At 37.6% G+C, this 14,722-nt stretch overlaps 1 protein-coding gene across 3 annotated transcripts in view; it reads right to left on the reverse strand.

The window, feature by feature from the left end:
* TOX (thymocyte selection associated high mobility group box) overlaps window positions 1-14,722 on the reverse strand; it is a 224,964-nt gene that overhangs the window by 110,171 nt on the left and 100,071 nt on the right. For all 3 annotated transcript variants that reach the window (XM_005479326.4, XM_014264592.3, XM_014264586.3), the window contains exon 2: window positions 799-864. In XM_005479326.4, coding sequence (XP_005479383.2) covers window positions 799-864 — 66 coding nt within the window. The remainder of the gene's footprint in view (window positions 1-798; window positions 865-14,722) is intronic.

Consider the following 14,722-nt stretch of genomic DNA (forward strand, 5'->3'; position numbering starts at 1 on the left):
GCAGCACTATTCCCACCACTCACTGGTGCAAAGTTAAACTGAAACACATGAAGTAAGTGAAAAATTCCCCCCTACATATAGATGTAGCAACAGGTAGACAACCGAAAACTTTCAAAACTATCTTTGCTTTTTAAGGAGTAATTACAATTGTAACTCTTAAAAATCTATAGGATCTTTGAGGTCAAGTGGAAAGGTGGAAGATATTTTAATACACATCCAATATCAAAATTTAGTTTGTATGGTTCTCCAAAAGGAAAAGGGCTCAAAAATACCTTTAAAGAATGCACATCACGTTAAGCCTTTTGGCCTGTAGGCTACAGAAGGTTAAGTCATCACCTTAACCCCGCTGCTAATTGTGTAATAATAGCAACATTCCTCAGACACAGGATTAGAGCTAAAAATGCAATTCTTCAACTGTTCTATGAGTGATAATTAAAGATATTTGTGACATGTATAGCTTATAATGATTAACTTGTCTGCAGTCAGATAAACAAATAACCTGCACCTGTAAAGACTTTATTTCCTGAAGGTAAAACAACTGTTTAGGAAAGATCATGCTAGCAAAACAGCTGCTTGCATTCTGGAGAGGAAACAAGGTAGTATCTTTCAACAAACGCCAACTCTGGTGTTTTATCAGCTCTATCTCATTAACTGGAAACAAGGCTTAAATGCTTTGTTTATAAATTATGATTATTCCTGATTGCAGCAGTTACTGATAGTGCCACTCATTTGCAATGCAACTCTTTGAATTTTTTTAATTACAATTTGAAACAAGGCAGAGAAGATTAATTAACCCACCTGGCTGGCTGGCACGTAGTCCTGGCTTGGTTCTGTCATACTCATATACATGTTCTCACCGTCAAACTGCAAAGGAAATAATAGTAAACATTCAGCAAACTCGATTTTTTAGCATTGACTGAAAAAAACAGTTGCTATAAAATAATATTACAGCCTGGTTTTAGAGACTTGTAATTGCATGTGTGCATCTTGTCTTTGATGTTCCTGTTGTCATCCTTATTGACCCTGGATGTCAGTGATTTGGAGTAATTAGCGCTCTAGTAATTACAGCTAGCAAGGAAGAAATGAATGGTTTCCTTTCATCTGCAATCTGTTTTAAAACAAAATGCCTCATTTTGTGCACCATGTATACATATTGCTGTTGGTTGCAATGAAGTACTAAGTGAATTGCACACTTACTGAGAAAAGAAAGATGAGAATAGAATCTGCACTAAAATGCATCTTAATGGATTCCAACTTCAGCTTCTGAGCAGAACAAGAGTTGAGATTTCAAAACAAATTAAACCTCCTCCAACTGAAATGTTCCCATGTCAGAAAGTAGGAAATACATTTCCAGACAGTTTTCAGACATCTGAATGTATGAAAGAGTATACCTCCTGTCCGTATGGTGTAAGAGGATAGTTTGCTTGATGTGTGAATAAAGTAAACATTCATAATCAGAACTGCAAAAATAACCATCTGTAAATGATGAATACCAATCCTGGAAATATATACAATATATAAAAATCTTCTTCCCTTTTCTCCTTTCCTTTTTATTTCTTTTTTTTTTTTCCACCTCTCAACTGCAGTTAAGAAGTAACGGAAATGTCATAGAAAGGAGTTGATTAAAATCTGAAGGTCTAGATGGAGAAAAACTGTCAGATCTGAAGCCTCATCCTGTACCAGCACAAAGAAGTGTAAAACTACTGATTTCTTACATAGTCTGGAAAATGTCCCCACAGAACTCTCATCACACCCACTCAAGTAGCAGTACCAACAGGGCAATGACAGCCCCAGTGTCTGCTGAGGAGCTAGGGAAAATCTTTTCAAACCTTTTAAGCAGAAATGAACAACAGCAGGAATTCCTATCTCCAGACATGAACCACAAATTTCCAGCTGTTGTGAGGTCTGTTTGAAATAACTTGCACCTGACCCCTTGTGTGAATGCTTAGAGTGACATATTTTGGACATCAGCCATTGTTTTGCATGACACAGCAGCTTTTTTTAAGAAGTCCCTACTACTGAGATTGCTCTGCTCCCACAGAAGCTGCCTGTGAAATATCCCATGGACATTTCCTGAGCAGTGTTGGGCTTCTGGGGATATTTTACCTGCAAGGTGCAGTAAAATCAACTAGCCCAAGGTGGCAAAGTTAAACTGTGTCTTTGGCAGACAGCACTACCAATTTTTGCTGAGGTGGCTGGAAAGGTTTCTGCTTCCAGCTGTTCATCCTCTTTCTCTGCCAGAGGCTACAAGGCTCATAACAGCAGCAGTAACATGAACAAGTGCCAGCTCCTGGCACAGCAGCTGATGGTCTGCCCTTCCTGGCCAGAGATATTTAAGTCACAGACTATCTGTCAGAAGTTCTAGTTTCATGGGAGGGAAAGGATTATGCCACAGACACAGATCTGCCATAGGGAATAGAGTATTTCCCAATTTTGACAGAATAGAGATAGTTAGATTGGATCATAATATAGAGATTGATGCTTGTTCCTTTTTCGTTTCTTGTTGGCATGCACCGTTTCTTTTAGCTTTCTCAAGCATTCAAAGTAGAGTTCTGGAGAAAAAAATTTAGTATCTGGTTTGGAAAAAAATGCATTGTTTCTTCTACTCAGATGAACAGGTGAAATTCTGAAGAGAGATTTCACAGCCAGTAGTTGGAAAGCAAGCACTCCAGTGCTAGGCCTACAGGAGCTCAACTTATTCAGCTTGTCAGACGAAAGGCTGAAAGGTGCCTTGATCACTGTGATTGGTACTTACACCCTGGAAAGATGTCTGATAGCAAGATGTCAGCCTTCCTGACAGTGGTATAATGAGATCTAGTGTTGAGAAATGGAAGTTACAGAAATTCAGCCCTGAAATAAGATACAAGTTCCTACTTTAGGAGGTAATTAAGCATTATGTCAACAGCAAACTCATCATTTCTCAGACATTTTAGAATGAGGTTTGATATCTTTTTTGGAACAGACGCAATCCATATCATATTTATAAGAAATCCCATGGACAGGATAGTTACACTTGCTGGTTATGGGAGTCCTATTGGCCCTGGAAACCATCATTCCTTGAGTCTCCTCTTTTGAATTTTCCTTGTTATCTTCATATATTTGTTGTGATACATTGCAAGCTTTGCTATAATTCAAATACTGTTTTGCAGGTGTTTAGTTGCAGTGAATATGGAGAAATTTCTTTTCTGCCTACTGGCTAGATACAGTCAAGGATTATTTCAATTTATTTTGCCTTCCATAATGCATGAGACTATGATTTAAGAATCTTTATGAAGTAAACTAGTCTTTAATATAATTCCCTCTTTTGAATGTTTGGTCATCTGTCCTTACTCCCAAGCTTACAATCACCAAATCTGCATTCTTTGAATAATTTCCCTAAGGTATTTTTCCATGAATACTGAAATTTTTATAATTCTGTGTGTTGTTCTTGGATTATCTGCCTACCTAATCAGTGCCTTGCTATTAGTGGTCCCCCTGGCATGACAGGGTCTTGGATCTCAGCATCTCCTGTTTGTTGTTTGTGGCCCTCTATTGAGCTCTGAAATATTTTTTTTATTTCTGCTATGGTCTGTGGGCTTTATATGAACATGTTTCAGAGAAACCAAAACAGAAAAAATATGTGTAAATTTAAACTTTGTGGCCTTTTGACCTTACATTACAAATGTACAGGGATTGATGCTTACATGAGAAATGACCTCCTCCAACATTTTGGATTAATTTGTTAGGGTAAATTTTCAGAAAAATAAATTGATGCATAATGTTTGTAAAATCTGAGTGACCTGTTAACATCTAAAAATACGGAGCAGCTGTCTGATTTGTTACTTAATGTCTTCAATATTCAAACATGGAATTTAGTCACTGCAATATTTAGCATCTTCTTGTCAGAAGTATGTGCAAGATATTGTGTAATAGATTATATAGGTCAGCAAGATTTGATGGGATGTGTATTTTTTGTAGTGTTTATATATGCAGATTGTGGACTGTAATGCATCAGCTGACAATAACACTCTTGCCATGTTAGTGTTTGTACTACATTTACTGCTGTTTAAATTATTATCTACCCTCAGTCCAGGGCAGTGTGGTACATGGCTACTTGGCAGTTCCTAGGACTTTGGATATGAGCCTGAAAAACACCCATAAACTCAATGGATGAGGCATATACACATGCATTTTGTCCAGCAGGTATTGCTAGGAAATACCTCCTTCACGTTCTCAATATTTTCTAAAATGTTTATAAAAGAGTGAAAATATGATCTTTGTATATCAGAATAAAACAAAATATTTACTCCAATGCTGATTTGTTTGTTCATCATCCCCCTTCCCAACTACCAAAGCAGTATGAAATAGATATGACCTGCACATCCCACCTCAGCCAAAAAAAAGGGTGCATAAGCCTTCAATAACAAAAAATTCAGAAAAATTGATGCATCACAGATACAATGCTCACCTTGCCCAAATGTGACAATCCCACATCAAAACAATAAACTGAGGAAAAAACGCCAACAATTGGATCAACTGGAAAGTTCTGTTCATAATTTTTCCCCATCTGTTTAGAAGCTTCCAAAATATGCCCCTAAACCCCAGAAATGAATATTGAATCATTTCACCTTTAATAGACTGCTTTGTACCGTGCAGGCTTTACAGCGTGGCACCTTTCAACAAGTCTCCACCTGGACCCTTTAATTCAACCTATATCCAGCTGGAATTCCGCTTTACAAGTAAGGTGTTGTATTCAACAACAGTTCAAGCAACCTATCCGGATCAGAGTGAGCCTAAAGATGAGCAGATATGGCTCAAAGATGTCTTCAACCACCAGAGTGTCCTTCCAGGTTATACTCTGTGCCTCAAAATTGTCTTAATGTACTCATCATTCTCAGGTTGGCAATCTCAGCTTGTATTCCCCAAGCTTTCCTGCCACTCACTGTGCTTGATTTCAAGCAAAGAAACTGCACAAGCATCACTTAACCCGTGGATGATTCATCCCAACAGAACAGAAAAAACACAAAGGCAGGCAGCTAAATGAACTGTCTTTTATGAACCTATGTATGATGTATATATATCATATGACATTTCATATAAAGCTTTCCCAATATGTCTCCAAGATCGCTCAGTATCATTAAGGCCAGATTTCAAAATCTTTCATTTTAATCTATTAAATGTGAATGCTAATACAATATTCTGGTGTGTGATAATAACTACTCTTGACAACATTTCTTTTCACATTAAAGTGTAACTGCATGAGAAGTTTGGGTGAGAGCAAACGAAGAATATGACTGCATTGTAATATGAAAAGAAATATAACTGGGAACTAGCTCTAATATAAATTCAGGATTGTGTAATATTCTTTATTTAAATTATTATTATAAATAAAACATAGAGGCAACACTATGGCAGGGCCTGTTAGAAGCCCCCTTTAGAATGACCCTTTGTAAGACAAGTTGTAATGTTCAGCAACCGATATGCAGAAAATACCCAACTGCTGTTATTAAATACAATTTACTCATAGAAGTTAGGGATGTAATCACATAAGCACTGGCTGACTGTAACTGATGCAAGAGCATGACACAGTTTAGCAAATGCCCAGAGAGGTAAAGGTGTTTTAAGGGATCCAAGGCTGGCTTCTGCCTTCCATTAATGTGACATCACACCAGAGTCACACAATGTATGGCCAGAAACCTGTTTTCATATTCCCATTTAAATTGCAACAAACTTTATCAGTATTTATAACAGTGATTATGAAGTAGCAAAGCTTGCAAGAATTTTTTTATTCATTCTTAATGTGCTTTAAATTAAAAACACCCTGCATGGATGATGTCACAAAGATACTATAAACAGGTTGAACAGACAAAAAAATTTCTCATGGTGAAACCAATGTAGAGAAAGTTTATTTGATCACCTTACTAGACAGAAAGCACTGAAATACAAAAAGGAGTATTTCTGCAAGATGGCAGAAAAAGCTAGAAGGGCTTGAGAACCAAAGAGGATAACTGGAAATAAAATATATTTATATAGTGGTGTGCACATACAGTGATTGTAAATGCAGATTGGTATCTGCATTAGCTTCAGGTGACACCTAATGTTCAGATGACAGCTACCACATAGACATACATGTTAAACAAGCCTTCAGCCTAGCTTCGAGTTCTCCCCTCCACTTAAACTACCTTCCTCTGTACCAAGTCACTCTGTTTCCATTGCCAGGATCACCTGTCTGGATTACAGGGAGAATGACATTTCTCCCCTCTCTTCTTGCTTTGTGACACTTAATTGCTGTTGTTGTGAAATGAAGGGTTTATTTTGCTGCTTTTTCATCCAGTTTTTGACTTCTGAGGGTATTGCATAATTACTCTCTCTTTCTATGCATACATATAATGTGTGCCCTAAGTTCTTCAGGCACAGTTATATGAGCTATGGGAAAGAAAAAACCAAGAACATGAATGTTTGAGCTTTTTCCTATTCATACTAAAGAGGAGCACAATGTGCCAGTACTGCATCTCATTCAGCTGCAGTGTGGGCAGGGAAGCACAAGGAACATGAGCCCAAATGGCTTTCGATGCCAAAACATGCTTGGGACGGGGTATGGAGGGGGAACAGCTTTGGACAATGTTCTGGGCACAAATAAATCCCAAAAGTGATATCCTAAAATGCAAAGATTAAAGGAAGAGAAGAAAGGGGAGAGATGATTATATTGGTGAAAGGTGCTATGTTTAATAAATTCATCTTCTGGGTAAAGCCACTTGGACTTGACATTCTGATTTCTTCAAAGGATCTTACAGACCTTTAAAGCATGTGTTATTAATCACATAATCTAAATACAAATTTCTCCCATCTTAGATTTGAACTGGAAGATAGATTTAGGTTTAAATATAAACTTTAGTTATACCATTAAACCATAGTTTACCTTACTCTGATGGTGCCCCAGCACAATTTATTGTACTTCATTTTAAGGAGTTGCAAAAGCATTGTGTAAAACGATTATTTATTTTGAGTGATTTTGTGATTTTACTGCTTACAGGTTATATATATCATTTGTAACTTACATTATCTAAAAGCCACTAATCCTGAAAAATCTTTAAAGCTAGGTAATTTTGTTTATTTTAAACCAAATGCCAAGAGTGGATATTGTCTCATGTTGCTTGATGACAAAGAGTGATATTTTGTTTTACTCAGAGCTGCTGAAAAGACACTAAAATAATAATGGGATACAACATAAATCATCAAATTGCTATGCCAAAGAAACAGTTGATCTTGTTATGGCAACCATTAAAGATAAAACCAGAGATGCTCTGTAAACATTACACACAGTGGAAAATCCCTTTCTTGACACAGTTTGGCAAAGCGGTACATTTGTATTAAATTGAAACTCCATTTTGTCTCCTAAACTCCATTTTGTATGCTGTACACCTCACTGAAGGACTATCACAGGAAAATTGTCAAAAAACAATCTAGTACTATCAACTTTGATTGTTCTGCCGTCTTCCCTCCCTCCTCCCATAAACCTTGTTTATCAGCAGAGGAGTGTACTGAAAAATCATGAGATTGGGTGAAAATGACTGAATGGCAAAAAGAAGTCAAATTCTTTGCAGAGCTGAATGTCCCTCTGTGGCCAAAGCGAGGTGATTAGTGCAGACTGGCAAGACCTGGAGGAGTCCCGTCCCATCTGGAACACTAGGAGCCCTCCAGGATACAGAAAGTTTGATGAGTCAAGCCACAGAGTAGAGATTGCATGTCTCAAGACTATTATTATTATTATTAATAATAATAATAATAATTTTAATTTTGCTACTAGTTTTCAGGAACAAAGTATCAGGAAAATCCTTTATGTCTCTGGTCCTTTCATCTTCTTCCAGGTTGCTGAAGATTCTGAACCAGGAGTATGGGGTATGTTGTCTTTATGTGGTCCGAGTACAGTGATGCGTGGACTGGGCAGATTAGAGTTGGGAAGGAATCTGCCCAGAATCTGCAGCCACAAGGTGTGCGAGACCACTGGCAGCAGCCTCAGAGCAGGAAGCGAAGGTGCTGCTTCACAAGGAAACACTGTCAGATATTTCCTATCTTAGAAAAAGCCACAGACAGCAATGAAACCCTCTTTGCCCACAGCACCCCACAGACTTGGACCCTTTTGGTGCTTGGATCCAAGTGTGATAGGGCTTGCAGAGTAGCACCGCCTTTTCTACCAGCTGGTTTTCAAAGACAAAATGTTTTGTAAATACACTGCTTGATTCTCCTCAAATGAGACCAATTTTTTCTCAGTTTTCATTTATAACACCGGCTATTGCCTCAAAAAAGTACATACAGTGCTGTCAAAGTTTTCTCTCAGATTTTCATGCCTGTGTCATAAATGCCCAATCCACCATTCCTCAAGCTTACTCACTATTCACCTCTCTCACTGCGAGAAAGGGAGAAGACAGAATGTTTGCTGAGTATGTCCTCATAGGTGGAGAGCTGGCTGAATATCTAAATACACACTGGTAGTTAAAACCTGAATAATGGCACTACAGCATTTGTGTTTTCCCTGCACTTAATAGAGGTTAATGTGGAACTGCAGGAAAGGTGAAGGGGAGTGTTTAGCTTCCCGCTTGGAGCCTGCATGTGTCAATGCCTGACAGAGCCTTGAAGTTGTTAGCCTGCATGCAGAGCACTAGCTGAATGAGGTTACAGTGCTGAGCACAGCGGGCTAAAAGAAGTAGGATCAGACTGATAGGAGGAGTGGCAGAGTCCAGGCACAGCAGAGTGTATCAAAGACAGCCCAGGGGAGAGCGGGTACTGTATTAGTCCTTTGTGTACATTTAAATGGAAGGCAGTGAACATGCAGAGATGAACTCTGAACTGTCTCAGCTGGGCTCCTGCTCCTTTTAACCTTGGCTCTGTAAATAAAATAAAATATTATAAAATAATAATAAAAATGAAAAAGGAATAAGGTAAAATAAAATAAATCCAGCACACTGTGGTCTGGACTCCTATGCTCAGCTATTTTTTGCATATTGAACACTCATTAAATAAACATACTGAGATCAAAGTAGCAAGTGCTTTTGTTATTATTTTACTCAATTCACACTAAATTATAGATGTAGACGCCCACTGGGAAAATTGGGTGATAAGGTGGAATGGTTTGAACAACTAAGATAAGACCCTTCTTTTTCAGCAGCTGAGGAAATTTGTTTAACCTGGCAGGCTGGTAACATTTTCCAACACCAACAGACGTGATCGACTTCATTACAAGGTCTGATCCTGCATCATACAAGGTGAAGGGAATTGTGCCATTGTCAGTTGGACAGGGACTGGATCAGGAACCAATAGACTGGAAAGGGAATAGGGATCTTCTTCGAGTTTCATTCGTAATGAGTAATTTTTGTCAATGTTCATCTCTGCCTCATTGTGTGAAGTGGTAGATTATGTAATGAAATGAATGAAAGCCTAATAAACAGGATCTACAGAGGGCAAAGAGATGACTAAAAAGCAGTTTTTATATATCCACATCTGGAACTCCCATGCTGGAGTATAGCAGAAGGGAGGTTCCATGGATCATAGTCAACAAGTTTTGCACAACTAGGACAGAAGCACTGCCTTGCATGAGTACAGTTGGAATATCGTAGGGATCCATGGTCAGAGTTCTATCTACTGTGTTATTTATAGTGAATGGGATACAATATAGTTCCTAAGGGTAAGTACATCTCCTTCTGCACAGCAGAATCTTAGAAATAATAAGGAACAGAATAACATCAACCAAAAACCACACTACTATTCTGAAAATCCTATGAAAGGGGATCTTGAGAAGCAAATAAAGGTGACAACTGCCAGATAAATAAACAACCTTGCCTGAATGAATCATGTTTGAAAGAGTAAGTGGGAAAAAACACATGCATATGTAGAATTTTTTTTTTACCTATGCCATATTTAAAAATCCAGTTTTAAATAGTATCACCTAAGAATGCAGCAGGCCATTTGGATCACATGCACAACATGTAATAAAATTATCCTGTTGAAAGAAATGACAGTGCAAAAATATTTAAAATCAAGCACCCATTCAAATATACAATAAAATAGGACAAGAGCTCAGGTATTTACAGAAACAGGAATAAAATATTTAGGAATGTACCAAACTAAGATGGAAAAAATCAGCTTAAATTTCTGATAGACCAAATTATTTAGCACAGTCTGATGGGATCTCATTAGATAGAACTAATTCAGACCTGGAGAGAGTGATAACAGAAATGACTAATTGCAAGGACTTGGGAAAACATGGGCATCTGTTAAATGACAAGAGTGTTGTAGGGCTGATATACAATCATATTTTACCAAAACAGCTACTGTGGCAGCCATGTGGACAATCCTACTTCCATCCACAATTACTCTGGTACTTCCTTAATTTCAACAGGATTATTTTCATTAAAAATGTCACACATGTTTATTTCCCTTGCTGCATCAAATAAGAAGAGCCCCATAAATGTTCATAAGAAGAATCTGAACCAACATGGATTTTTAAACTTACAGTTACAACAGATTCAGAACCTTGACAAGGCTTGTAGCTTGACTTACTCCTTTGCTAAGATTGTCTACAGATCAAACTGAGATACCCTGGCAGAGCAATGTAGAGAACTTAGCAGTATTCTATCCTAAAATAGGTCATTTGGGAGTAGATGTGGTTAGAAATGTTCAAAATATTACTCAAAAGCAGAAGAGGAAAAGTTGTTTTACTTTTTTTTCTAACCAACTTCAGTGAAGACATGTCCTTGATGTGAGATCACTTATCTGTTCTCAAAAATTCTAAGTGTTCTATACACCTTTTAAGATAAAACTTGACCTTCAAGTTCACTTTATGACTAAATTATTCCATGATTGTTTTCATCTTTTCTTTGTATTCTGCCAAGTTGCACTCATAATAGCTTTTCTAAAGTCTGCAGCAGTGTTTCCTTTATACAATTGATATGTTTTTTTAACAGAAAAGAAGTCAAGTCCATGGAAATGTAATTCATTTTTTTCTAGGTTTTGAAGGTAAAGAGCTAAAATATAAAGCTACAGTTGTGCCTGCCACTCTGTTATCAAAACCCTCTAAAGACAAAAATGTCCCACCTCCTCCTCCCTCCTGCTTGAAGAACAGGTGCCATGCTCAGATCTGGCTGCTGCTTTTCCCATCTACATACTATGAATCTATTAGTGTTGAGCATTCCTCACACCAAATCAGAAAGTTACTCAAATCTGGCATTACCAGCACCATGGCTGTTGTCTCTCTGAGAGGCTGTGCCTGTCAGCATGAGACAGTCACATCAGTGCTGGGAGGAAGCTCCTTGAGCAGGCAAAGCCGTCCCCTGAATAACAGCGGAACAAGTTTCACAGAGCATCCACAAAAACTTACTGTCAATTCCTGCCTTACAACTCCAGCAATGGCACTTTCATACATTCTCCTCTTTTGGTTCAAACTCTTCAGCTATTCTGCTGTTTTATCTCAAGGTCTTTTCCATCCCTCCAGTCTGCTGAGACTAATGACTTCTACCTTCCACTAACCCTTGTGAACACAAAGACAGATACTCTGTCCTCCTCTCCAGAAAGCCAATTTAAATTCCTTTAACCTTCTCTGGAAACATGATTTTTTCCAAGCTTTTCTTCATTTGTAATCACTTAAGTGCTTCCCTTTACTGATGTCCATTTCACCATCTCATGTGCTGTCCAAAATGAATGTAGTGCTCCAGTTAGACATGGGTAATCCTGAACAGGTTCTTTATTCCCAGGCTTCATCCAGACCCTGGGTATTCATCAACCTCTTTCTTCCTGTACACATTATTATTTAGAAAATGCTTTGGTTTTTGGCAGCCCTTAATAAACAAAATATTTGAAAGCTTATCCTGATTTATACAGTAGTATGGAAATTGCTAGATAATTAGGGTACATAGCATGATCTATGACAAATGATGAAGACCTAAGCTCCATGGATTTTGGCCTAAGTCAGAGCTCTATGGTTTTTCAAATAAAGCATTTTCAACTTCATCATCATTTCATCTTATGATGAAGATGATTTTTAAACATTTACATGAGAAATGAAAAAGACACTTTCACTAGCAGAATGTGGCAGCTCAAGCACACAGTAGCAATGTAGGAAACCTTGTTTCAGTCCTACTCTGCCACTCCTCCACACGTCACCTGCACATCAAGGCCATAGGCCGGGTCTTCCCGTATCACTTATGTGGCTGTCAACTTCCTAAAAATATCTGTTGATGAAGACTTGAATTCATCTCTCTCACATCTAGTGCAGTGTTCTCACTCACAGGATATTATTTACTGGTATCAGTCTTTCCAGCTTTAAGCAGAAATAATTTCAGGCCCTTAGAATTTCCTCTTAAGAACAGAAAATAAATTGGTAATTATCATCTTGTCGAATTAATATTGGTAAGACTCCGTCGCTTCAACATTTGCAGCATGATTTATTTCAGGAGTCCCTGAGTGCAGTGAAACAAGCTGAATTCTGTTACACTGGCCATGCAGAGACATGAGGGAAGTGCTTCATTTTTACCACTTACCATGAAGGGAGCACCAGGCTGGGCTTGCTGCTGGCCAGCCCGGGCTCTGATTCACTGGCAGTGATTCTCCACCTGCAGCTGCCCTGAGAGACACAGGTACTCCAAACCCCATGGCAAGAAGAGGAGTTATGGACACAGGCTTCCCTCATTTTTGTTGAAATTAAACTAGCCAGCCCTTGCAAAGTGCATGGCAGCAGTTTTGAACTGGACCATGACAGCAATATAAAAACAAACCTCTTGAAATACAGATAATCCTATGATTCACACAGTGCAGCCTGTGCTTCAGTGCACTGAAATAGAAGCAGAACTCAGTATTTGTTAATCCTACTCTAATTATAACAATCTGTGTTATAACCCCTGCTAATGAGCTAACATATTTTTTTTTAAAGTGTGTATTATAACAATGTGATTAAAGCTTGATGGAGCTGTTCTTATGCTTTTATGATATAAAAATGGTTTCTTATTAGCTTTTGATGTTTCACAGCATCACAATATCTGTTTCTGTTTTACCCAATTGTACAATAACTTTTGTTTAAATTCAGCAAACTCATAGCCTAGTCAGACTCTAGCCATTTGATAAATCAATGAAAATGTTCTATAACAGTAATGCCATGGAAAACATGCCTTATAATTTTAGTGTTCCATATTATATTTTCTCACCTTTCTCTACAAGCTACTGAAATATTAATATACTGTCCTCAGGATTTGATAAAACATGTGATGAAAATTATCATAATGTTTTATGCCTAAAGACCATTAAATTAGCACACATTAAACTCAAAATAAATGTATTCAGTAATTTTTGTTTAAATGTGTTCTTTTTGTTTGGAAGAAAAAAATTTCAACAGCATGTTGAAATTTTTAAATTTATGGAGGAACCTACTAAAAATTGCAGCTTCAGTGGTCATGCCTAAGATTATGTCTCTGCTGTACATACATAGAATAAGCTTTCTTGACATAGTCAAACTCATTTCCAAACTAAACTTTCCCAATCTAGAATAACTTAATTCTGTGTTGATTAGGTAAAAAATCCTCCAAGCCAAACCAGTAAAGAGGGAACAAAGAAAATCAAATGGGCAAATTGTACTCAGATTTGCAGATATACAACTCCAGCAGACACACAACAGCTGCATAAATATTTCCAAACCCATATTTGGCTCCTTCCCTCCCACATTAAAAGGCAAACTCAGCACAAGTTGAAATAATCGTGTTTTTCCTGATGGAGCAAAATGTCCTTGATTTGAATGCAATTCAGAATTAAACACCTTTTCACAGATGGTGCCGGTACCAGGACACTGGTCGGGTCTATATTGGTATAATCCAATTGCTTTCAAGACTGAAACTGATCAGTCTCAGGAAATTTAACTCTTATTGAGGTGCAGTTCTCTTTTTTTCTCATTTTTAGGAAAGCCATTACATGGGCTCATGCATTCAGCACATAACCTTTTTTTGGCGTCAGCAACAATCTGTTTTGTGATAGTCTTCTAGGAGAAGTATTAAGAGACTCCAGGGTTTGGCAGAGGCTCCTGAGTCTTAACAGCTATATTCATAAATTGCTAGCCATACAGTATCACTGCTTCTTCCTGTGCTTTAGAGATCATTTAATACTCCCCAATTTCCTTTATGTCAGTGCCTACAAGTCAAAAGTTCAGAAATAATAACAGAGTAAGATATGTGCCATCATTACATTAGTGTTTTGATAGAAAATTAATTTGGTGCTTTATTCATTTGTTTGAAATAGTAACTACTGCCTTGAAAAGTATAAGGTGGTTAATTTCCAATATTTTCAGATCATATTAGCAATACACAAGTGTTTTGACATGCCTAATAGTTGTACTCATAATCAAGGTATTGCAGTTCAGAAATTCTTTTAGCTACATGAGCCAGAACCTTACAAGCTAAAATAGTCAGAACATTGATTTAAAAGCTGGGGAAGTATTTTAAGCATTACAGGGCATCACTGAAGATCTTTTGTTAACACAGACAGCAATGTGAAGTATGTATGTGATTTTGTTTCTCACTGTTAAACACAGCTTATTGGAAATGTATAACCAGCTCCTTTTTAAGGACACACAGCAAAAGCAATGTCATGTACTATGCTACAGCAGGTAGTTCAGTTCCTTAGATAGGATTAGCCAACAGATTTATCAAGCAGTTTCTAAGGAAAGCAGAGTTCAAGTCTAGGCTCATCAATAATACATAAATAAACT

This window comes from Zonotrichia albicollis, chromosome 1 (assembly GCF_047830755.1).
Source record: "Zonotrichia albicollis isolate bZonAlb1 chromosome 1, bZonAlb1.hap1, whole genome shotgun sequence".
NCBI classification, from domain to species: domain Eukaryota; kingdom Metazoa; phylum Chordata; class Aves; order Passeriformes; family Passerellidae; genus Zonotrichia; species Zonotrichia albicollis.